The sequence below is a fragment of the Pristis pectinata genome, chromosome 10 (assembly GCF_009764475.1).
Source record: "Pristis pectinata isolate sPriPec2 chromosome 10, sPriPec2.1.pri, whole genome shotgun sequence".
Lineage (NCBI taxonomy): Eukaryota > Metazoa > Chordata > Chondrichthyes > Rhinopristiformes > Pristidae > Pristis > Pristis pectinata.
Window position 1 is genome coordinate 53,240,115 of NC_067414.1, and position 24,835 is coordinate 53,264,949.

The following is a 24,835-nucleotide window of genomic DNA, read 5'->3' on the forward strand; positions in this document are numbered from 1 at the left end:
GGGAGCATGTAGCAGGTTGAAAGACTGGCATACTTGCCAGCAGCTCTGCATGCTTGTGAGAAACACAAGAGAAAAATTGAATAGAAAAAAATAGAAAAAAATAGAAATAAGCAAAAGAAGGAAGACAGAGAAATAACAGGAGAAGAATCTCAGAGAAGTAAAGAGTGACCATACACTCTGACATATTGTGTGCAATTCCCTGGGATATCAATGAGCATGAAATTATAGCCCCAGGGGATAGCAAACACCTTTCCTGGATGAAATACAGAATACCTTCTCCATTCTGATGGTGTGATGTGTTGTTAGCTAAAACAAAGTGATGATTGCTTGGCATTCCTATACTTGATCTACAGTCTGGGCCTGACGGCAAGGATTATCACTGACAGACAAGGTATTAAAGTGATGTGCAATGCCTGCAGCTAGTAACAACCTGGCAGACCGAAATATTATTGTTGATCTTGAGAGGTTTCTTCAAATTGTGTCACTTCCTTGTTCAGTGAAACAAAAACAAATAAAACCTTTACTTTGATTTTCACAGAACCATGCTTGACTGCATAAATGCTTGATTAGGAACGTAAGTCAAAAGTGACCAAAGAATGTCCTTATCTCATCATGTTCAATTTGTGTCAATCAGCACCTTTTATTTCTGCTCTTTATCATTTGTTTTCAGTATGCTGGCTGGAGTTACTATTGAAAATGTTCTATTGTTTTTAACTGATGAAATGCAGGATTTTGTCCATTCAACTCATTACACAAAAGGGAGAGTGTTCCATTTATATGTAATCTATTTATATAAAAAATATTAAATTCAGCTCATGTAGAGCTTTTCAGAAATCCAATCAGCTGCTTAAAATAGATAAGACAATAATGTTAATGCCTCCTATTATAGGTCATTAGTCATCAGGAATTTCTCTTTTTACAGAGCAGGTGTTCCTGTTTCTAAGATAAAGTGTGGTATTATCGAAGATGACAGCACAATAAAGCTTCATTACAATCTTTATTGTTTGTAAGCAATTCATGAAGTACTGTTCTGCCTTTATTAGCATAACAGAATAAATACCTACCTAGCCTTACTATGGGTTGGAGACCAGATCTCAAATTCCCAAGGATTGTGTCAAATGCTGACAATGAGTTGCTGGCACTTGTAAGTGCACATTAGTAGCACTCATCCTAATCTACATTCAGAAACCACTCTGCCTGAGGTCCCACCAGCCCCAGTGACAATTTTGGAATCTTCAACTTCAAAAGGGGACATTATTTCTCTGTACAAAGTAATCTAGCCCCTCCAGGATCAATTACCTTGGTTTAGGGCCTTTTGAAAGACTTCAAAGGCACACATTTCAGCTATTGCTGCTGAAATCTTTTAGCAGCAATAGAGTATAAAGGCAAGACTCCAGGAGAAGCTGAAGAACTTAACCAGACCAGGTGCAAAATGGACCAATAAATCTCCCTGCACTTGAATTCCAAATGAATATGGAATAATCTTGGTATAACTGAGTTTTTGTCAAATTATTCCTGCCTCCTCCTCCTCCTCTCAGGCAGCCCCTTGGATGATGTCTTGCTTTTACTCCAGTTTTGTTAGTTCTAAGGTGGCTGATGGGGCCAATGTCAGAACCACAAGAGGGGCAGGAGGTGCCTGACAGGACACATGGATGAATAGTTGGTGAGGTGGCGCACTACTTCCATCACTTATAGGGCTTCTGTGCTCTCCTAATACAAAGCATAATGGTTCTTAATAGGATTTTCAATGCTCCTTGTCCACTTTGAGTGGTCATGGGCTAGAAGATTCTCAGAAGTCAGTAGGGATGTTGTAATTCTTCAAGGAGGCTTTCAGTAAACCTTTGAATCTTTCCCCTGTCCACTTGGTAATCTCTTTCCAGGGCAGAGTATTTGCTTTGGAAGTCAGGTGTTGAGCATGCAAACAATAAGAGTTGTGCTACATAGCCAACTGAGTGTAACAAGGGCCTTGGCACTGGGGACATCAGCCTCAGGGAGAACAGCAACATTGGCTCACATCCTTCCACTGAATTTGGCAGATTTTGCACAGATTGCATTGGTGGTTTTCTTTTCAGTACATGGAGATGCCTGCTGTAGGTAATCCAAGTCTTAGAAAAATATACAAGGGTATCCAGCACCTGAAATTTGAATGTCATGTTCTTACTTTGGTAGTTTTTGGACAATGTTCAAAAGTATCTTAATTTTATTTTAACTTCACAGCACAACGATTTTTCTATGTAATCATTGCTCATTCAAATTTAGCAGTCTAAATAACTGAATCCTTACAAGATGAATAAGGCACTCAAGCAAAATAGAGGGAAGTAGTTTGTGCTTTATACCTGTGGTGGAGTGATGCCTAGTGAAGTTATGCTTTAAGGTTTTCTTGTCAGAACTCGCCTGTGTCTAACAACTATGGGAGGTAACCCTCTCGAGTTGCATTCCCTCAGGATCTTCATTTGTCCCAGATTCAAAGTGCTAAGCTTCCTCCTAATTTTCTTTTCCTGACATGTTTTATCAGTTGATGAATGTAAGCCCTGAGCTCAATACTAATAAGCTTTATCCAGAACACCTATAAGCTTATTGCCTCTGGTAAAGTACTAATCACATTTGTTTTTGCTCCATCCCTAAACTCCCTTACCGTGAAGCTTTGAGATTGGTAAAACACTTGTAATAAAGTAATAAATATTCCTTTGGATACCTTATTGCAGAAGGCCTTCTCTAACAATGATTATATCAGATTATAAAGTGAAAAGTGCACAAATGGAGAATAACATGTTTTGTGGAAGTAAGTATTCCCCGATTCGAATTAAATTTCAAATAGTTTTGATGACAAGTATCATTGACAAAATCATGTGTCATATTTACAAATACATATGGTGTGGACCATACCATAATTTCTGAACTAACAATTTGTCCTGAAAATCTGGGCTTTGAATGACTGCTATATAAATTAGGTTGAAGATTTGTGTGTTAGTCTCATTGTAACTAGAATTAAAAAAAACACATGTAACATATTTCTACTTATAAAAGCTGGATTTGATAAGTTTTCCATATTTGTAATTGTATTACTAATGAAAGGTGATGCTTTATACAGAGATGTCAAATGTTATTCACAAATTAGAACACAGCAAAAAAAATCCTGCATTAGGTAAGGGTACTCTGAAAAAGGTGCTATAACATTACCAGACCTGGATTAGAAACTGAAATTGATTTGAAATTCAGATTAGCTGGGCTTGACATATCAATTGTCTGTTTCTCAAAATGGTGACCCTTTCCATTTTGTTTTCATAGAATCATCAACAACATAAAATTTAGAATTTTGTCAAATGAAGTAATACCAAAACACAAAATCCTGGATATTGCTGCCTTGGCAGGCAAAAGATCATTCTCTCCTTAAAATCCAAATTAACACTAGCATTATTTGTAGGTCAGCCAAGAATTAAGTATGAATTTAATGCTTTCACTCACTTGGTTGTCCTAAGTTTGACAATGATCTACCTAACATTTTCCAATAAATTTACTAAAACAATAAGTCATATGACTGACTAAGTAAATACTAAGCATTAATTGCCAGCAAAAGAGGTAGATTTCATTGATACATTCACTATTGTTTAACCTTCTTCCTTACATATCCTGCTTAAAATAACTGTTGTTGTTTCCCAAACACATTTCAAGCTCGCAAAGCAGATTCATAATATTTGCATGAAATACTAGGACTTAATTTGATTGTTTTTATATTCAATTTTCATCACCTTGATGCAAACATAAGCTCACATAAATGTAGTCAGTTTCATTCTAAACATTTTTAGATCTCTTTCCCCCCAATTAGTTGCTATTTTCTGGTCCTCACATCCTTCATTTATTATTGGTTAAGTGCCATGCTTAGCTGTCATTATACATTGTAGTTCCTTTGGCTGGGGTGAAATTTTCAACTCAGTAATGTGTTTTAAAGATGTGTTACAGTCCTCTGGTCCTTTTTCTATCTTGCTATCATCTGATATGGAATACTACAGTGTACTTTGGTCTTATACTTCAAGCAGGTGTCAGGATGAAAACTATTTGACATCGCACACACTTAACAACTAACCTTCCCCTCATTCCCACTTACTCACAGTTTGTCAGTTTCATATTCCACTTCAGCATCTAGATTTTGTTCAATTGATTTTCCAACATTGTTTGAATACAAGTGATAGGACAAATCTCTAGGCTTTGCTTAGGTGAAGTTTACAGTTAACTTTTTAAAGTGTGTGTGTGTGTGTGTGTACACGTGCAGAAACAATGGGTCCACTTTAAAATTTTAGACAAAGCAGACCAACAAGCAAATGGCTATTGAGGGATGGGAAATTACATGGGCTAGCAACTTTCAACTCAATAAAAATAAATGTTAAACATTTTTTAGAGCCATTTTTGGGATGGCCTCCTGCCTTTCCTTAAAAGAACTGCTGGTTTGGCTATTCAGCATTGGCTTAAGTTGGGTGGATCCCATCCAAGATGCTAAAAAGTTAAAGCACAAAATATATTATCTTCAACAGATGGGTAAGAATTCCTATCCCATTTCTGAAATTAAGTCTGATGTATACCTGCAAGGATGTGATAGCTGAACAGGACATATCTTCCATTTCAAGGTCTTTAAAAGACTGTGCGTAGCGTGATGGGCACATCTGGTGGCTGGGTGCCTTCCTACCATAAAATGAAGACTGGATACTGATTGTTGTTCTATGGGGACATCGCAGTGAGATATATTCTCCGTCACATGCATGCTCTGTGTAATTCCTCAAAACCCTTGACATGTATCCTGTCAAAACAAGATCAAAACACACAAAAAATAGGTTCAGCCAAAAGACAACACAGTGTTCCTCAGTGATCCCTTACTCCACTCCACATTAACCCCCAGCATCCCCTTGCAATTGGATGAACCCTTTGTGCACTACCACAGGAGATGCAAACTGTACACTAGTTCACTCTCTTCACTTTGTCTTGGATCATACACACTCGTTGAAGGTGAAACAAAGACTTCTGTACCAACTTCAGTGTAGAATACTGTTTTTAAAGCTTAAAATGTAGACTCCAATTCACTGGAGACACAAAACAGAGATCGGTTGACCATTCCACTTAGCATCTCGATTCGGTCCACAAGCATGACTCTGTGCTACCAGTTGCAGATCTTTACAACTCTCTATATTATTCCCAGTGTCCTTGGTCCCATACAGAGTTTAAATGAAGCTCAATAGGAGTATTCAGAACAGCAGACTTTCAACTGGGTACTTTTCAGTCTTCTAATTCCTAGATTCTGTCTTCTATGTTCTATACTCTAATTTTAACATTGGCCCAGATAGTCAAATGCAGACATCCAGACTTACTCACTAATAGCTGTTACCGCATCATTCATTTTGCTCCACCACTAGAGTTCCTCTGAAGTCCAACAGTGGAGTTGCATCTTCTGAGATTCCCTAGAATTTACACCAAGGAAACAAGATTTCAGATCTTGTGGGAAGAGAAATGGAATTAATGTTTCAGGTTGAAGACCATTCATTTTCTGTTTTTAATTTCAGATTTCTAGCGGCTGCAGCAGTTTGATTTTCAGAACTTGTGTCTGGTTAGACCTGCTTCAGGATTCACAACCCAAATTATTTTAATGATAGTTGAAGCTGCAGAGAAGACGGAGAAAGAAAATGCAAGTTCACTTGTTTTAATTATTTTTTTCATGTTTTTAATTATTTGTGATATTGTAAAATGTTTTAACTTCCAAAAAAACTTAAATCATTTTTCCATTTTTAACAGTTTTTAAAATGTGATATCGGAGCCTTAACTGTAGTCACTTATACAGGTCTAAAATTAGCTCTCCACGTTGATGACATATGTTTCAATACAGAAACATTTACAAACTCTGTTAAAGTTAATATCCAGCAAACCTGGGGTGGGACTTTTTTGGCTGTCAAAATAGTCAGGAATGTTTCAGCACAGAGGTTCTTAATGCATCCCTCGTGGCTCTGCCACCACTCAGAGACTCATCGCTGGACTTCAAGATGCCAAGGGGCTCCCCACGTCTGAAGTAAAAGCGGGTCAGGAAATGCAAGAAAAGAAGTTAAAGCCTCAGGTCAATGACCTCTTATCAGAACACTGATGAACGGTTGTCCACCTGAAACGTTAACTCCTTTTTGCTCTCCATAAAAGCTGCATGACCTGCTGAGTATTTCCAGCATTCCCTACTTTTATTTCAGATTTCTGACAGCAATAGGTTTTTGCTTTCCCTCTATATCTGGACCAGTTGGGTTAAAGCGTAGAAATACCAGGGGAGGTGGGCCACTGTGTTCAGCCGTTTCAGAGAGAAACATGAATACTCTCTGCTCATTTCTTTGCTATAATGATCCTCATTTATGTTTTGCTCACAGATACTTCAAGAAATAATTAAAGAACAATACATCTCTGTACAATATAATGACAGGAAGGAACAAATGAGCAGAAGCTTTTGCCAGGTTTTTTTTAGGGCTTGCCATTAACTTTTGCAATTCTGAACAACTTGTAGCCTATTCCAGAGAACAAGAGCTTCCAAACAGAACATAGGAATATTTAAGATTTCTCTAAAATATTTAAAGAAGATAACATGCCATTATAATCACACATTAAGTGAACCCTGAGATATAATGGCACATTATCTTCTTCTTTAAATGAAACAACCTAGACATCCATTTTAAGCTGTAACATGGTAAATCTTTATTTTAAAAATGTATTTGCTCATTTATGAAATGAGGGTTGTAAAACAAAAGGGCTTCCAGAACAAAGTTGGTCTGAAATCACCACTTATTTCTTTCTATACACTCATATACTGTATTCAATGGCTGAAATCACTTCCGGGGACAGGAAGGAATGTTATATTTGGCTTCAGTAACTCTGGCAAGGACAATCAAAAATCAACTAGTATTAATTCTCCAGATCTCATGCAGAAGCACTTTGGACAAGGACAGCATCTGCTTGGTTTGATGCCTCCTTTATCAATGACACTTCCAACACTCACTGCACAAGCTTACCTATGAAGTAATGTATGTCTGTATACAAGAATGCCAGAGCAACAGTAAGCATACCATAAAATGAGTTAATACCTTTAGGACAAAAAGGTTTCTTTGTTTTAAAAAAGTAACATTCAAAGTCAGATTAATTTTCTATTGCATGTAACATCAATGGCAGTTGTATGGAATCTTTAACAGTAAAACATCCCAAGAGGAGCAGTAGGGTTATCAAACAAAATATGAGCGAGTCACAAATCAGATGATCACAAACATGATCAAGGAGGTAGGTTTTAAGGAATGTGGGGAAAGAGGAGGAGCATCTCCTTAGCTCAGGAGCTAAACAGCTGAAAACACAACTACCAACAGTGGAGCAAGTAGCAAGAGCTGAAGTGCAGAGATTTACAAAGACAGGACAAGATTGCAAAAACAGGCATGGTAATAGCATGCTAGGATTTAAAAACAAGTGCGAGGCTTTCAGAAGGAAGCCTTACTAAACTAGGAAACAGCACTCATAAGAATGAAGGGTAAATGAGAGTTGGTGCAAGTTGGAAAATGAGCAATGCAGTTTTAGATGACCTCACTTATGAAGGGGGGAAGATGGGCAGTCAGCATGCAAGTAGCAAAAGACATTAAGAAGGGTTTCAACAGCACTTGAGCCAAGCCAGAGCCAGAACAATGTTACAGAAATGGAAGTAGGCTGTCCATTTATTTCTATGCCGTCTATACGATTTCTTTTCATCCATGAAGAGGTGTGGGTTTGAAAATCCACACCATTATGACCCTTTGATATTCTTTTCAGCTGGACAGAGCATGATAAGTCAAACAGCTTTCATTCTATGCCATAAACATTATCGATTCTATGACTTTTTAGGTTCATTTCAGAATCAGTGTGACAGCAAGATTGAAAATCACTCCAGTTCATCCTCAGACATCAGGCAGCAAGAGGAACGGAGTTGGGACCAGGGAACAGAGCTTCAGAGAGTCATTCGGCATAGAAACAGACACTTCGGCTCACCATTTGTGGCAGGGACTGAAGACAATTGGAGACCTAACCGAACTAAACTTAGATGCTTTGATCAAGTGCAGTCAATTTATTCCTTTTCTTTTAATTAATCTTTTATTTCCATTATTCTGAAGGCTACTTCAATTTCATCAGTTATTCCTTTATTTTCTGATTTAAAGTATCCTTCTTTTGCAGTTACTTTGGTTATTACTTGTACATTCTTCAACTCAATTCAATTTCAAGAGCTCAGTTCAGTTTCTTTGGCTTTGACAGATTAGTAGAAGTCAATTTAAGTTGTTTTGTTTTAATATTATGCAGTGCAACAACAGGGTATAGCTGAAGCTAACACACCAGCTAACTGTAAAACGTGCCTGGGTGGTTTCAGGAAGCAAAACAACTCTGAGAAATTGTACCAACACCGTATGTTACATCACAAATTTGCCATTTCACAGCATAGAAAATCAACTAGCTCAAGTCAATATGTGATGGTTAAGTATACTTTTAAATTCCATGTACAAGATACAAACTTCCCAGTAGTAAGTATAATTGGAATAAAGACCCACAGACAAATAAAAAGTCAATGATCTAATTTTGTTTTAAAACATTCATTCTCAGGATCAGGAGTTTACTAACAAGCTGGTGACTGCTTCGTCAAGCACCTTCGCTCCATCCGCCACAACACCCAGGACCTCCAGGTGGCCACTCACTTCAATTCCACATCTTACTACCATACTGACATGTCTATCCATGGCCTCCTCTATTGCCACGTTGAGGCCAGATGCAGGTTGGAGGAACAACACCTCATATTCCGCCTTGGGAGTCTCCAACCTGATGGAGACATCAATTCATCTAACTTCCGGTAACCCCATCCCTTCTTTTTCTCCCCCCCCCCCCCCCTTCTCTTCCCTTATTCCTATGGCTCCCTTTCCCTGCCTTGATGACCTACCTATCTCCTCTTCTCCCCCATCCTTTATTCCATGATCCACTCTCCTACCGGATTCCTCCTTCTCCAGCCCTTTGCATCTTCTACCTATCACCTCTCAGCTTATTAATCTTCTCCCCCTCTCCCACCCACAACCTTGCCCCTCTCACCTGGACTCACCTATCCCCTGCCTGCGTGTGGTCCTCCCCCTCCCCCCATCTTCTGATTCTGGCTTCTGCCCTCTTCCTTTCCAGTCCTGATGAAGGGTCTCAGCCCAAAACATCGACTGATTATTTCCCTCCATGGATGCTGCCTGACTGCTTGAGTTCCTCCAACACTTTTTGTGTATTGCTACAGTACCATTGGGGATGATTGCAGAGTTTAAAGCCATCAATAATGAAGGAATTATGACACAATTCCATGTAAGGGTTGTGTGCAGTTCTAAGCAAACTTGTAGCTGGTATTGCACTCAGTGTCCACTGCATTTACCCTTATTCTTCTTAATGGTAAAGATCACAGATTTGGAGTCAGAGTGTGCTGCCAATGAAAAAAAAACTACAAAAAAGCAAGTTTACAAATACTGCCAGGTGTGTTCAAAATTCCTGGCAGGCTGTTTTAATTCTACAGTTTGTATGTGTTCATGGTATGATTGCCTTCAACCTAAAAATGTAACCCAGTCAATATTTTTGTGAAATGCCGGAAAGATTAATTATAGTTCATTGATACTGCAGAAAAGGCAAACGTTGGCAACAACAAGAAAATCCACATGACTTTGAAATATCTTAAGCCAAGATCTGCTCAGATCTTCGAGTAGATAAGCCAGTAACAGAACTAATGCTGAAGCACAGCCTTCCACTCTGCAGGGTGCCAGACCCAGGACATCTGTCTGCACTAGAGTACTCCTCATTGATTCCACTGGCACAAGATTCCAAATAATTGCTTGAATCATAACTCTGCAGAGCTACACTTCTACAAAGGTCATGAAAAGCATGAAGTTACATGAGCAATTTGAGACTCTTTCCCATCTTTACTTTATTCAAACAATTGCTCTAAGGAAGAAACTTGTATACAAGATCAGTTCAGATACAGGGTACCAGACATCAGCAAGCAGCCTTCTCAATCTCCTTTTCTGCTTCACTTTTTCACTTAACAGATGCCATTTCAAATGTTGCGACCGAAACCAGGCTACTCAGGAGCAAGCTCTAGATGTTCAGTCAGCAACAAGTCCCTCCCAGGAGCCAGCTGCTGTAAAGATGGTGGTCAGTTTACTCTTTGAAAGATTTAAGAATAGCCAACTAACTCTTGCAATAGTGTCTATCAGGCTGCATCTAATACACACCTATTGCTCCTGAAATGAGGTTACAGAGATCCTCTATAATTGCTTGAAACAACTTGTTGCCATAAAAGTTACCAATAGATGTGCGAGGTTATGAAGAATCTACAAAGAACTACAGTCAGGTTTAATGAGTGGACACAATTTGGAAAATGGAGTATAAAGTGAGGAGATAGAAGATGATTCACTTTGGTGGGAAGAGCAGAAAGTTTAAACCAAAAAAAGAGAAAATGAAGAATGTTGCTGCACAGAGGAATTTGGGTATCCTCGCATATGAAACTCAGAAAGTCAGCATACAGATAGAGCAAGTAGGAAGATTAATGGATTGTTGGCATTTATTGTAAGTAGGATGGAGTCCGAGTGTGGTGAAATTTTGCTGCAACTATGCAGCACAGTGTAGAGACACAACCTGAAGTAATGTGTACAGTTAGCATCTCCTTATTTAAAGAGAGATTTACTTACATTGGAGGCAGTTCAGAGAAGGTTTTCGAGATTGATTCCCAAGATGTGGAATAATTGGGTAGGTTAGGCAGAGCATAAGAATCTGAGGGGGTTTGAGGGGGTAGACATTGAAAGGATGTTTCCCCTTGTGGAGGTCCTTGGGGACATAGTTTCAAAATAAAAGGCCCAATTTAAGATAGAGATGAGAAGGATTTTCTGCTTTCCAAGGGTCATGCATCTGCAGAATTCTCTATGTTAGAGAGCTGATGAGGTGGAATCATTGAACATCTTCAAGGCTGGAGTAGAAAGATTTTAGATTATAGGAAGGGTTATGAAGAAAATGCAGTAGAAAAGTGGATTAAGGATAAACCCAAACTCACCACCTGTACCATCAAGAAGGAATAAAGGACAAGAGGTGCATGGCAACACCATCAACCACAGGTTCCCCTTTGAGTTACACACCACACTGGAAATATATTGTTGCTCCTTCATTGTTGCTGGGTTTAAATGCTGGAATTTATTCACCAGAAGAAATGCAGCGGTTCACCACCACCTTCATAAGGACAATTAGGATGAGCAATAAATGTTGACAGTAATGTTCACGTCCATGATCTCCTGGTCCTATGGCATCTGCATTGCACATAGAGTCATGTTGGTAAATGATCATGGGGGTGGGGGATGAGTATTTTGCATACATCACTCATTGCCTCTGATGAGGTGCATCTTCCCAAAGCACATCTTCTCATAGAACAGTACAGCACAGGAACAGGCCTTTTGGCCCACAATGTTGTGCCGAACTAATTAAATTAGTAATTAAAAACCAACTAAACTAGTCCCTTCTGCCAACACGTCTATATCCCTCCATTCTCTGCACATTAATGGAACATAGAACAGTATAGCACTGGACAGGACATTCGGTCCACGATGTTGTGCTGATCTTGATGCCAATTTATACTAAATGTCCTCTTCCAGTGTCTCATCCATATCCTTCCATTCCCCTCATATTCATGCGTCTATCTAAAAGCCTCTTAAGCTCCCCCAAACTGCCTGCTTCCACTACCACCCTAGTAACCCATTCCATGCACCTACCACTCTTTGTAAAAAAAAAACGTGCCCCTCAAAAAGCATGTCCTCTGGTATTTGACGTTTCTCCCCAGGGTAGGAAATGCTAACCGTATACCCTATCTATGCCTCTCAATGTTAAAAACCTCTATCAGGTCGCCCCTCAGCCTCTGATGCTCTAGGGAGAAGAACCCAAGTTTGTCCAACCCTTCCTTATAGCTCATACCCTCTCGTCCAGGCAGCATCCTGGTAGACATCTTCTGTACCCTTTCCACAGTCTCCACATCCTTCCTATAATGGGGTAACCAGAACTGCTCACAATACCCCAAGTGCAGTCTGTCTAAAGTTCTATATAGCTGCAGCATGACTTCCTTACTCTTATACTCAGCACCCCTACCAATGAAGGCAAGCATTCCATACACCTTCTTTACCACCATATCCACTTGCATAGCCACTTTCAGTGAACATAAAACATTACAGCACAGTACAGGTCCTTCAGCCCACAATGTTGTGCTGATCTTTTAACCTACTCCAAGATCAATCTATCCATTCCTTCCAACATAGCCCTCCATTTTCTATCATCCATGTGCCAAAGAGTTTCTTAAATGTCCCTAATATATCTGCCACCACCAGTACCCCTGGCAGCGCATTCCACACACCCACCACTCTCTGTGTAAAAAACTTCTCTCTGATATCCCCCTTGTACCTTCCTCCATCAACTTAAAATTATGCCCCCTCGTGTTAGCCATTTTCACCCTTGGAAAAAGTCTGACTGTCCACTTGATCTATGCCTCTTATCATCTTGTACACATCTATCAAATCACCTCTCATCTTCCTTCGCTCCAAAGAGAAAAGCCCCAACTCGCACAAGCTATCCTCATAAGATATGCTCTCCAATCCAGGCAGCATCCTGGAAAATCTCCTCCGCACCCTTTCTAAAGCTTCCATATCCTTGCTATCGTGAGGCAACCAGAACTGAACACAATATTCTAAGTGTGGTCTAACCAGGATTTTATAGAGCTGCAACATTACCTCGCAGCTCTTGAACTCAATCCCCCGACTAATAAAGGCCAACATACCATATGCCTTCTTAACAACCCTATCAACTTGCACAGCAACTTTGAGGAATCTATGGACATGGACCCCAAGATCCCTCCGTACCTCAATGCTATTAAGGGGCCCACCATTAACTGTACATTTTCTCCCTTCATTTGACCTCCCAAAGTGCAACACCTCACACTTGCCCAGATTAAACTCCATCTGCCACTTCTCTGCCCATATCTGTAACTGATCTATATCCTGCTGTATTCTTTGATAGTCCTTTACGCTGTCCACAACTCCACCAATCTTGGTGTCATCTGCAAACTTGCTAATCCACCCATCTATATTTTCATTCAAGTCATTAATATACATCACAAACAGCCGAGGTCCCAGTACCGATCCTTGCGGAACACCACTGGTCATGGACCTCCAACCAGATTAACATCCTTCCATCCCTACTCTGTCTTCTATGAGCAAGCCAGTTCTGAATCCAAACTTGCAATTCACCCTGGATCCCATGCATCTTTATCTTCTGAATCAACCTACAATGTGGGACCTTATCAAATGCCTTACTAAAGTCCATGTAGATATTGTCCACTGCCTTACCCTCATCAAGCTCCTTTGTCACCTCCTCAAAAAACTCAATCAAGTTTGTAAGGCATGACCTTCCTGGACAAACCCATGCTTACTATCCCTAGGCAGGCCATGCCTTTCCAAATGCACATAAATCCTATCCCTAAATATCCTATCAATAGTTTCCCTATCACTGACGAGAGGCTCACTTACCTTTAATTACCTGGATTATCCCTATTTCCTTGAATAAAGGCACAACATTTGCTAGTCTCCAGTCCTCTGGACAAAGATCTTTGTCAAAGCCTCAGCAATCTCCTCACTTGCTTCTTTCAATATTCTGGGATATATGCCATCAGGCCCTGGCAACTTATCCACCTTAACTTGTGTGCCTATCTAAGAGCCTCTTAAACACCTCTCTCATATTTGCCTCCACCCCTGGCAGTGCATTCCAGCACCCACTACTCTCTGTGTAAAAAAAGGTCTCACACATCTCCTTTGAACTTACCCTCTCTCACCTTAAATGCATACCCTCTAGTACAAGGGATTTCAAGCCAGGGAAAAAAGATATTGGCTGTCTACTCTATCTCTGCCCCTCATAATCTTATAAACTTCTATCAGGTCTCCCCTCAGCCTCCGCCGCTCCAGAGAAAACAACCGAAGTTTCTCCAACCTCTCCTCATAACACATGGCCTCTAATCCAGGCAGCATCCTGGTAAACCTCTTCTGCGCCCTCTCCAAAGCCTCCACATCCTTCCTATAAAGGGGCCACCAGAATTGAATGCAATACTCCAGATGCGGCCGAACCAGAGCTTTATAAGGCTGCAACATCCTGACTCTTGAAATCAATGCCTCAACTAATAAAGGCAAGCATGCCATACACCTTCTTTACTAACCTATGAACTTGTGCTGCCACTTCCAGGGAGCTAGAGACTTGGACCCCATGATCCCTCTGTACATCAACACTGTCAAGAGTCTTGCAATTAACTGTATACATTTTGCATTTGATCTTGCATAGGCAACACCTCACACTTAACCAGATTAAACTATCTGCCATTTCATCGCCCATATTTGCAATCTTCTACACTATCCACAATGCCACTACATTTTGTATCGTTCTCACTCAGGAACTCATCGGACTTATGTATCCACTATATTTTATTAGGGGAGTGGAAGTGGAAGTGCTGGTGGATGGAAATTGTAATATCCTGACATGTCCTTCATTAAATATTGTTTCATTCTTCTTTCCTCAGTCAGAGTCAGAGAGTTATACTTGTCCACACCAACCAAGGTGCCTAGCTGAGCTAGTCCCATTTGCCTGCATTCAGCACATATCTCTCAAACCCTTTCCTATCCACGAGCCTGTAAACATTGTAATTGTACCCACCTCTAACACCTCCTCTGGCATCTTGTTTCATACACCCACCACCTCATGTGGAAAAAGTTGCCCCTCAAGTTCCCTTTAAATATTTCCCCTCTTACCTTAAACTTATGCCTTCTAGTTTTGAAACCCCCACCTTAGGAAAAACACTACAACCATTCATCTAATCTATGCCCTTCATGATTTTATATACCTCTGTAAATGTCACCCCTCAGCCTCCTATCCTCCAGGGAAATACAACCCCAAACCATCCAGTTGCTCCTTATAACTCAAGCTGTCCAGTCTCAGCAACATCCTCGTAAATCTTTTCTGCACCCTTTCCAGCTGAATTACATCCTTCCTATTGCTAGGCAACCAGAAATGCACACAATAATCCACACAATCCCTCCTCCTTTTCCTCTATAGTGATGACATTCAAAGGTAAGTCCTTTAGAACTGTGATACAAATCACCAAAATGATTGGCACAAAAGGATGACATTTGGCTTTTTGTGTACATGCTGGAGGAGATACCTGATCTAATCTCACTTGCCAGCTTCTGGCTTTTACCGTTGCAGACTGCAGAAGTACAAATCCCTTAAGTTTTAAATATAATGACGCTCTCCAACTCCACAACCAATTAACATAGAACATTACATCACAATACAGGCCCTTCAGCCCACAATGTTGTGCCGACATTTTATCCTACTCTAAGATTTATCTAACCCTTCACTCTCATATACCCGTCCATTTTTCTAACATTCATGTGCCTACCTAAGGGTCCCTTAAATGTCCCTAATGTATCTGCCCCCACAATCTCTGCCGGCAGTGCGTTCCACAAACCCACCATTCTCTGTGTAAAAAACTTACCTCTGACATCCCCCCCTATACTTGCCTCCAATCACATTAAAATTATGCCCCCTCATGTTAGCCATTTTCACCCTGAGAAATAGTGTCTGACTGTCCACTCAATCTATGCCTCTTATCATCATATACACCTCTAATCCTCCTTCACTCCAACGAGAAAAGCCCCAGCTTGCTCAACCTATCCTCATAAGACATGCTCTCCAATCTGGGCAGCATCCTGGCAAATCTCTTCTGCACCGTCTCTAAAGCTTCCATATCCTTCCTGTAATGAGGCAACCAGAACGGAACACTTCTGTTCCTACACACTGCTCAGAGTCCTGCCATTAACCTTGCATTCTGCCTTCAAATTCAATATTCAAAATCGTAGAGAGAGGACCAAACCCTCCCCACTCTTTGGGTGAAAAAATTTCTCATCTCCCTTCCAATTCTTCAATCAATTATTTTAAACTGCTCCCAAGAACTTTCATTGTACATTGGAGGGCAAAATATCCAAGTGGTCTCAAGTAAGACTAAAGGATTTGATTAAAAATAAACAGAATTTGCTTCAAGAAAGCCGTTCAAAGCTGCAGTAATCAGAACTTCTAGACAGTTTCAGATCCCATCCCCACATTCATCAGCTATCTTGATAATACGATAACTCTAATGCAAATCTAATGATTTGAAAATGCTTAATGCACGAGTTCAATGCAGAGAGCAGCAATAACCTTCATCTGACTATATTTACATTGGGCGGCTGAGTGTTCAGTGAACCAAATGCATAAAATCCAAATCCCATTTACTATGAAAATCCACTCAATTTGCTAACATGAGAACAGTACCAATTTTAGATAGCTGTCAGTTATTGTCATCTCAGTATAGTGCACAAGCTTACATCATTTCATAAAGTTACACATTTGCTGATGATTTTCTGCTATATTTTATACAAACTAAAGTGAGAAGGATGACTGTTGGTAAACTGAACATTTTCCCATTTCAGCTACGCATCATTACATAGTTTTTTATTAGACAGAAATAGGTCTTTGGACCCAACAGGTTACCGCTGATGTTTACATTGCACAGGAGCTCTTCGCCTCCCCCCCCCCCCACTTCTTTATCTAATCCTATCAGCATATCCTTTTGCCTCATTCTCCTGAACAGTATTTGCACTAATCGTCTTAAGCACACTTTGTGATGGCAGTTGTATATCCTAGCCACTCTGTGTTTTAAGAAGTTCCTACTACATTGTCTTTTGGAGTTATTAGCTGCTGGTTTTTATTTTGAGTCACTGGTTCTCATCACCCCCACAAATGTAACCTCTCAATTTTATATCATTCTAGCAATTTTTTTGTACATTTGTCCACTATGTGCCTTAATAATCCATAAGGGACAGGACTGCTCCCAGTACTCCTGCTGCAGTTCTACACATATTTAATATGCATTGTTTTACTTTCCAATTCTATCCTTCCAAAAATGTAAACCCAGTGTTTTGCATCTTTACTCCCCTTTTTATCCACATTACTTTTGGTGATTCATATTGCTATGCCCCTATTCCATTAGGGCAGATGCCTCCGAATTCTTCCCAGAAAATTGTTTCACATCACTCGTCAATTAATGTAACTGAATCACCTTAATATAACTGAAAATGTAGTACTAAATTAGGACTAAAGGGCACCTACCCTCTGGGAGGTAATTGCAAAATACACTGCGCATTGAGATTACTGTCACCAACTGTTGCTTATTGATAAGATAATCATACCTCAGACAGAACTCAAATATATTCAGACCTCATATTTAACATTACAAGTCATTTATCTTCTATTGTGGAGGATGTGAAGTTTACCAGTCAAAGGCTTTATTCAGGTGAGAATGTCACTTCAAAATGTACCACTGTTGTTAACATTATTGAGCCACGTTACAAGTTAATCAAACAACAACTGACATGTTACTCCATCTGTACAATTTATGAAGACAGTCCATAAGCAGTATTCCATAGATTAAGTCTGTGAAAAGGAGCTCAGACACATATGGATGGTTTATACTGCAGGCAGACATTTATTTCAACATTCCCTACCTAATCTGAGTGTACATTTTAGCATACTTTTATTTTCACATCTGGAGCCCTAGGCCTGTGATTTCTGATCTTCCATCTTCCTGCTCAATTTGAGTTGCAAAATATAGTCAGCAAAGTATCCCATTTATTAGAACCACAGAGCTGAACATAATTGCAACAATTATTCTGAAATGTTTAATGTCAATTCAAATACTGTGATGGAAGCTTCCATCTTTTCATTACTGGCACTAATGTGATAAACTAATCAACTTGGATCCAGGTCACACTAAGACTCTGACTTACAAACCTAAGGATGAATTTCCTGGTGGTCTAGTAGGGAACTTAAACTGAATAATTGTTGCAATATTTCCATTTGTTCTTGGTGTACATCTTTCTTCACATAACTGCTACCTATGTGCACTTCCTTGGTTCTTACAAGCTTGACACTGTTTGGGACAGAAGTCATTGCTGGCGTACATGCAGACTTATTTCACAACTATATGATCCACTGATAGCTTGCCAGAACAGTAATAATTAAATGAATTTCTTTCCCCCACAGTAGCACAAGTTTCATTTGTTAACAAGTGTTAATTTAAATAATAATCTGAAACATCCTCACAGAATCTTTTCAGCATATCTCATAGGATGTTTGAATGCCTGATTCTGAAGTCAGGTTAATATCCGGTAACTGTAGCTGCAGATTGAGAGAAAAAATTCTTAGTTCTTTGTCTTTCTTAAATTAAACTTAACAGAAAAGAACAGTGCTCTAACCAGATACTGTTCCACAATGTCAAGCAATTCCTCGAGAAGATAAAGTTCCCCATGAAATGAGATCGTTCATTATTCTGGGAGACTTAGTACAAACATGTTGTCTTCTTGAATTGCTTTATGAGGATCATATATTTCAAATGTGACTTCTCTGACCCTATTAATCACATGCAAATTGCATTCGATAAACAATGCACAATTGGAGGTCAATAGAACTGAATCTCACTTGCAAAATACAATGAGCAGTCATTGCTTTTCTTTTTGAGCATTTAGTGTTAGTAACCGAAGGTGAATTTCTCCCTCAAGGTTTATAATTAGTTCAATTAAAAGTAGTTATTATACCTTGAATAGGCAGAAACTGCATTGTGCCTTTTGAGTGGGCATTTAAGGTGAATTTAAACAAGCAGCCCAAGACCCTCCAAAAGATGAAAATGCTTCAACTATACGCCTGCTGGAGTAGGACATCCACAATTTCTAAAAAAATATTAGCCATTGGTTCCTTGTTAACATTAAAAATTCATTGTTTTACGATAATATCAGGCATGTGGCGATTTCACCTCCATTCCTAATGGTGAGAAAACTCATACCAAACCTATAAGCATATTCCATTCTTGAACTTGTAAATGTGGCACAAATATGTACTTGCATGAGCTGGTGATTAATTTAATTGGACAAACAATCTTCTTCTTTGGCAGTCCCTAGGGATTGAGGGTGACTATCTTCCACTCTGGTTCTATAGGTTCTGAGGTGGCTGATGGTCAATGACGGAACAGTATGCTCTTCCACAGATGGGGTAGGAGGTGACTACAGCTGGGTAGTTTGTGAGATGTTGCTCTCTTTCCACTGCTTATGCAGGAATTTTGTGTGCATCCCAATGCATGGACTCAAGGTTCCCAATACCATTAAAATGACCCTCACCCACTTTGAACTGTCATGAACCAGAAATTCCCAAGAATCAATGGCATAGTCATCAAACCAGCCAACAAAGGTGGTGTCGTGGTAGTCTAGCGTACTGACCTCGACTTTGCAGAGGCCAGATGCCAACTCTCGGACCATTCCTCCAACCTACCCCTGAACCATAACCCCACAGAGGACCACCAGGACATTAACTCCTGCACCATCACAGATCTCATCACCTCAGGAGATTCCACACTCACATCCCCCCCCCCCCCCGCCCCATCTACCAACACGATAGTCTCGCAACCTAGGACTGCCCACTTCTATCTCCTCTCCAAAATCCACAAGGAGGACTGTCCCGGCAGACCTATTGTCTCCACGTGCTCTTGCCCCACTGAGCTCACATCCTCGTACCTGAACACTATTCTGCCCAGGTCCAATCCCTTCCCACCTAGATCCATGACACCTCACACGCTCTCCAACTCTTCCATAACTTTAAGTTCTCCGGCATGCACAACCTCATCTTCACCATGGACATCCAGTCCCTATATACCTCCATTCCCTATCATGACGGCCTCACCGCCCGCTTCTTTCTAGAAGAGAGACAGAACCAGTCCCCTTCCACTAACACGTGCCTCTACCTGGTTGAACTTGTCCTTGCCCTGAACAACTTCTCCTTCGATTCCTCTCACTTTCGACAGACCAAGGGTGTAGCCATGGCCCCAGCTATGCCTGCCTTTTCATTGGCTAGATTGAACAGTCTCTGTTCCAAGCCTACTCTGGTCCCACTCCTCAACGCTTTCCTCTCTATATCGATGACTGCATTGGTGCCATCTTTTGCACCTGTGCAGAACTCAACAGTTTCATAAATTTCACCACTAATTTTCATCCAATTCACTTGGACTACCTCTGATACCTTTCTCTCCTTTTGCGATCTCTCCATCTCCACCTTAGGAGATTCATGATCCACCAACATCTTCTACAAACCTACTGACGCCCACAGCGACCTTGATTACAGCTCCTCCCACCGTCTCTTGCAAGAATCCCTTTCTCTCAATTTCTCTGTCTTCGCTGCATCTACTGCTATGCTTCCCACTCCAGGACATCTGAGATGTCCAACTTCTTTTCTAACCAGGGCTTCCCCCCTACTGTGGTCAAGAGAGCTCGCTCTTGCATCTCTGCCATTTCCCGCACCTCTGCTCTCACCCCCACCACTCTCAGACCCAACAGGGATAGGGTCCCCCTTGTCTTCACGTTTCATCCCACCAGCTTACGTATCCAACACATCATTCTCTGCCACTTCTGCCATTTCCAATGGGACCCCATCATCAAACACATCTTCCCCTCCCCAGCCCTTTCTGCCTTTCACAGGGACCGCTCTTTCTGCGACTCCCTAATTCACTCCTACCGCCCCACCCATCCCGCTCCCACCCCAGGGACTTTCCACTGCCCTTGCCATAGGTGTAACACCTGTCCCTACACCACCTCCATCCAGGGACCTAAACAGTCCTTTCAGGTGAGACAGAGATTCACCTGCACCTCCCTTAATATCATCTACTGCATTCGGTGCTCCAAGTGTGGCCTCCTCTACATTGGCAAGACCAAATGCAGATTAGGTGAATGTTTCAGAGAACATCAGCACTCCGTCTGTAACTGTGATCTGCATCTCCCTGTTGCCAGTCACTTCAACTCCCCCTCCATCACAGATATGCCAGCCCTCAGCCTCCTCCACTGCCAGGAGAAGTCAAACGCAAACTGGAGGAACAGCACCTCATTTAACATCTTGGAACCTTACAGCCTAACAGCGTGAACATCGAATTCTCTCACTTTGAGTAACCAGACCATACCCCACCCCAACCATGCCTCTTTTCTTTTCTTCCCTTTCTTAGTTTCTCTTGTTTCTCCTCACCTTCCCCCATGGGCCGCCTGCCTCCACACCTTTGACACACCCCCTGATGGATCTGCTCTCCTCTCCTCCCCCGCACCTGCCTATCACTATCTCTTACCTGCATCTACCTATCACCACCTTGTGCCTACCCCGCCTCCCCTCTTTTGTCCACCTATCACTGCTGTTTTCCCCCCTAATATATTGGGCTTCCCCTTTTCCCATCTTCAGTCTTGAAGGGTCCTGACCAGAAACGTTGACCTGGCCTGCTGAGTTCCTCCAGCATTTGCTGTGTTTTTCTCCCCATATTATTTGACCATTTTGACAGCTGCTAAGTCTGAGGACATGGCTCAACAAGTTGTCTAAGCACCTCTGTGGATGCGTTTGCCATTTATGGTTAGGAAGATCCAGGACTCTGCAGGGCCTCGGCAGTCAGATCAGAGCTTCTTTTTGGAATAAGTGACTACTGAAGGCACAATTCCAATGAAGTACTGATCTGGCAAGTTGGGGAGCAGTGAACTTAGCTGGACCACAGCACTCAATAAATTATGATTGGTATTTCTGCATGCTTATTACTGATCTTCTTAATTAAGTGTGTATAACTCTTTTCTAAACATCAGCTTCTGTGTGGTATATTCTTGAATTTCTCAATCATATTACCTGCATTGCCAGTTCTTTGGGGCTTTATACATAGACCAAAAAATTACATTTTCTTGCTATAGGTATTGTAGTTTCTGGCTGCACACTTAAACACATCCTTAGAATGCTGTTAGATGTGCAGCCGGAGCCGGGGACCAGGAATCATGGTTAAGTGCGGCTGGAGCTGGTGGTCAGAAACGTAGTTAGATATGTGCCTGGAGCCAGGGACTGGGAACAAGGCTGGAGTTGGGAGCTGGTGGGTGAGAGGGGTGAGGTGGGGGGGGTGGTGATGTTTATTGAGACAGATGCATTTAACCTCACTAAAGCCTTTGATTCTATCAATCGGATGGGGCTATGGAACAACCTCTTCAAATTCAGCTACCAACATCCTGTCTATGTAACAACATGCAAACCATGATACCAACAAATGGATCTACAACACAGCCAATCTCAGAGAAGACCCATGCCAAACAAGGCTGCAATATTGCCTCACCTTTTCAACTAATGGGAAACTGTTCAACCTGCGGCAACTACACTCCAGAACCAAGGTCAACCACAGCGCAATAATGGAGCTGTGGTATGGTAATAATATTTGCCTTTCTGCTTGCTTGAAGGAGCAATAAGCCAATGTTGATTTGTTATCTGAAGCATGTGAGGGTATGGGCCTTACACTCAACATCTACTAACCTGCCTCTGCTCTACTATACTGCTCCAAAACAAAAATTCATAGACCCTGGAAAACAAGGGCTACCTCCCATATCTCAGGACCCACCCCTCAGTGAAGACAGACTTCAGTGATGAAATTCACCATTGCCTTCTGTGCATCAGCACAGCCATAGCTTAACTGAGGAAAATGGTATTTGAAAATCAGGAGCTCAGACCAGCAAAAAAAAAGTTATCATTTACCAAGAGGCAGTGATCCCTGCCCTTGTATATGCTTCTGAGGCCTGAACTACCAACAGCAGGCAGGCAGGTACTACAAAAATACTACCATCTCTGCAAAATCCTCTGGTTTACTATAAGAATAAATGAACAGTGTCCACCTCCAGACTAATATTCCCAGTTACAGGCCCTACTTGCACTTAGTTGGCTACGTAGGGCAGGCATTGTTTGCATGTTTAACACTAGACTCTGAAATGGACACTATTCTGAGTTCTGTCCTAGGAAAACATTGACCAGGTTGACAGAGGAAAAAAAATTCAAGGATGTGCTCAGTCTCAATTTGAGTTGCAAAATTGGTATTGGTTTATTATTGTCACTTGTACTGAGGTACAGTGAAAAACTTGTCTTGCCTGCCGATCGTACAGGTCAATTCATTACACGGTGCAGTTACATTGAGTCAGTACAAGGTGCATTGATGTAGTACAGGTAAAAACAATAACAGTACAGAGTAAAGTGTCACAGCTACAGAGAAAGTGCAGTGCAATAAAGTGCAAGGTCACAACAAAGTAGATCATGAGGTCATAGTCCATCTCATTGTATAAGGGAACCATTCAATAGTCTTATCACAGTGGGGTAGAAGCTGTCCTTAAGTCTGGTGGTACGTGCCCTCAGGATCCTGTATCTTCTACCCGATGGAAGAGGAGAGAAGAGAGAATGACCTGGGTGGGTGGGGTCTTTGATTATGCTGGCTGCTTCACCAAGACAACGAGAGGTAAAGAGGTATAGTCAGCAAATATAATCTGCCTATCACCATCTCTTACCTGCATCTACTGATCACCAACCCCATCTCCCCTCTTTTGTCCACCTATCACTGCTCTGTTTTTCCCTCCCTAATATATTGGGCTTCCCCTTTTCCCGAAGGGTCCTAATCACCTTGGAATCCCTTCTCGCCACTCCCCTTCTCCTCTCTATGCTGGCAACCTCACCTCTCCACTCAAAACGTTGACTGTCTGTTTTTGTCCACAGCTGCTGCCTGGCCTGCTGAGTTCCTCCAGCATCTTGTTTTTTTCATCTAGATTCCAGCATCTGCAGTCCTTTGTTTCTCTCGGTCAAATAATACGAAGGAACAAAAAAAATGTGCTGGAGGAACTCAGCGGGTCACGCAGTATCTGTGGGAGAAAAGAAATTGTCAACGTTTTGAGTCAAAACCCTGCATCAGGACTGAGAGTGGAGAGGTGAGGTGGCCCGCATAGAGAGAAGGGGAGTGGCGAGAAAGGATTCCAAGGTGATTAGTGGACTGAGGAGTGTAAGATGTATTAGTCACATGTACATCAAAACACACAGTGAAATACATCTTTTTGCATAGTGTTCTAGGGGCAGCCCACAAGTGTCGCCACGCTTCCGGCGCCAACGTAGCATGCCCACAACTTCCTAACCTGTACGTTTTTGGAATGTGGGAGGAAACCGGAGCACCCAGAGGAAACCCCCACAGATACGAAAAGAACATACAAACTCCTTACAGACGGTGGCTGGATTTGAACCCGTGTCGCTGGCGCTGTAAAACGTTATGCTAACCACTACACTACTGTGCCAGGCAGGTTGTGCCAGGTAGGGGAGGTGAGGAGGGGTGGTGTTGGAAGACTGCGACAGGTGAATGATAGATGGAGGCAAACAAAGAGAGAGGAAAAAGAAAAAAGATGAAGTGAGGTGGGGGAGGGGAGTGTGAAGAAAGGAGGAGATGGCTGCTGGCAGGAGATAAGCAGGAACACAAAGGGCTACCAGTGCTGGATTCGGATAAGTGAGAATTGGAACCATTAGGGGAGAGACGAATGACAGTTGGAACCAGATTGGTGGGGTGGTGTGGGGAACAAAAATGGGAGGACCGGAGGATCAGAAGGGGTGGGGTGTAGGAGGAGAGGGGAAAATAAAAGAAAAGCAGGGGTTACCTAGAATTGGAAAACTCAATATTCATGCCATTGGGTTGTAGACCACCCTGGTGGCGTACAAGGTGTTGCTCCTCCAGTTTGCGTTGGGCTTCATCCTTGCAGTAGAGAAGGCCAAAGATGGTCTGACCATTTCAACTTGCCTTCCCGTTCCCACACTGACCTGTTGACCATTTCAACTCTCCTTCCCA

The 24,835-nt window shown here is 41.5% G+C and overlaps 1 protein-coding gene across 1 annotated transcript in view; it reads right to left on the bottom strand.

Moving 5' to 3' along the window:
• Window positions 1-24,835, bottom strand: part of LOC127575132 (protein eva-1 homolog A-like) — a 257,064-nt gene that overhangs the window by 157,642 nt on the left and 74,587 nt on the right. The window contains exon 2 of the mRNA XM_052024810.1: window positions 4,578-4,792. Coding sequence (XP_051880770.1) covers window positions 4,578-4,792 — 215 coding nt within the window. The remainder of the gene's footprint in view (window positions 1-4,577; window positions 4,793-24,835) is intronic.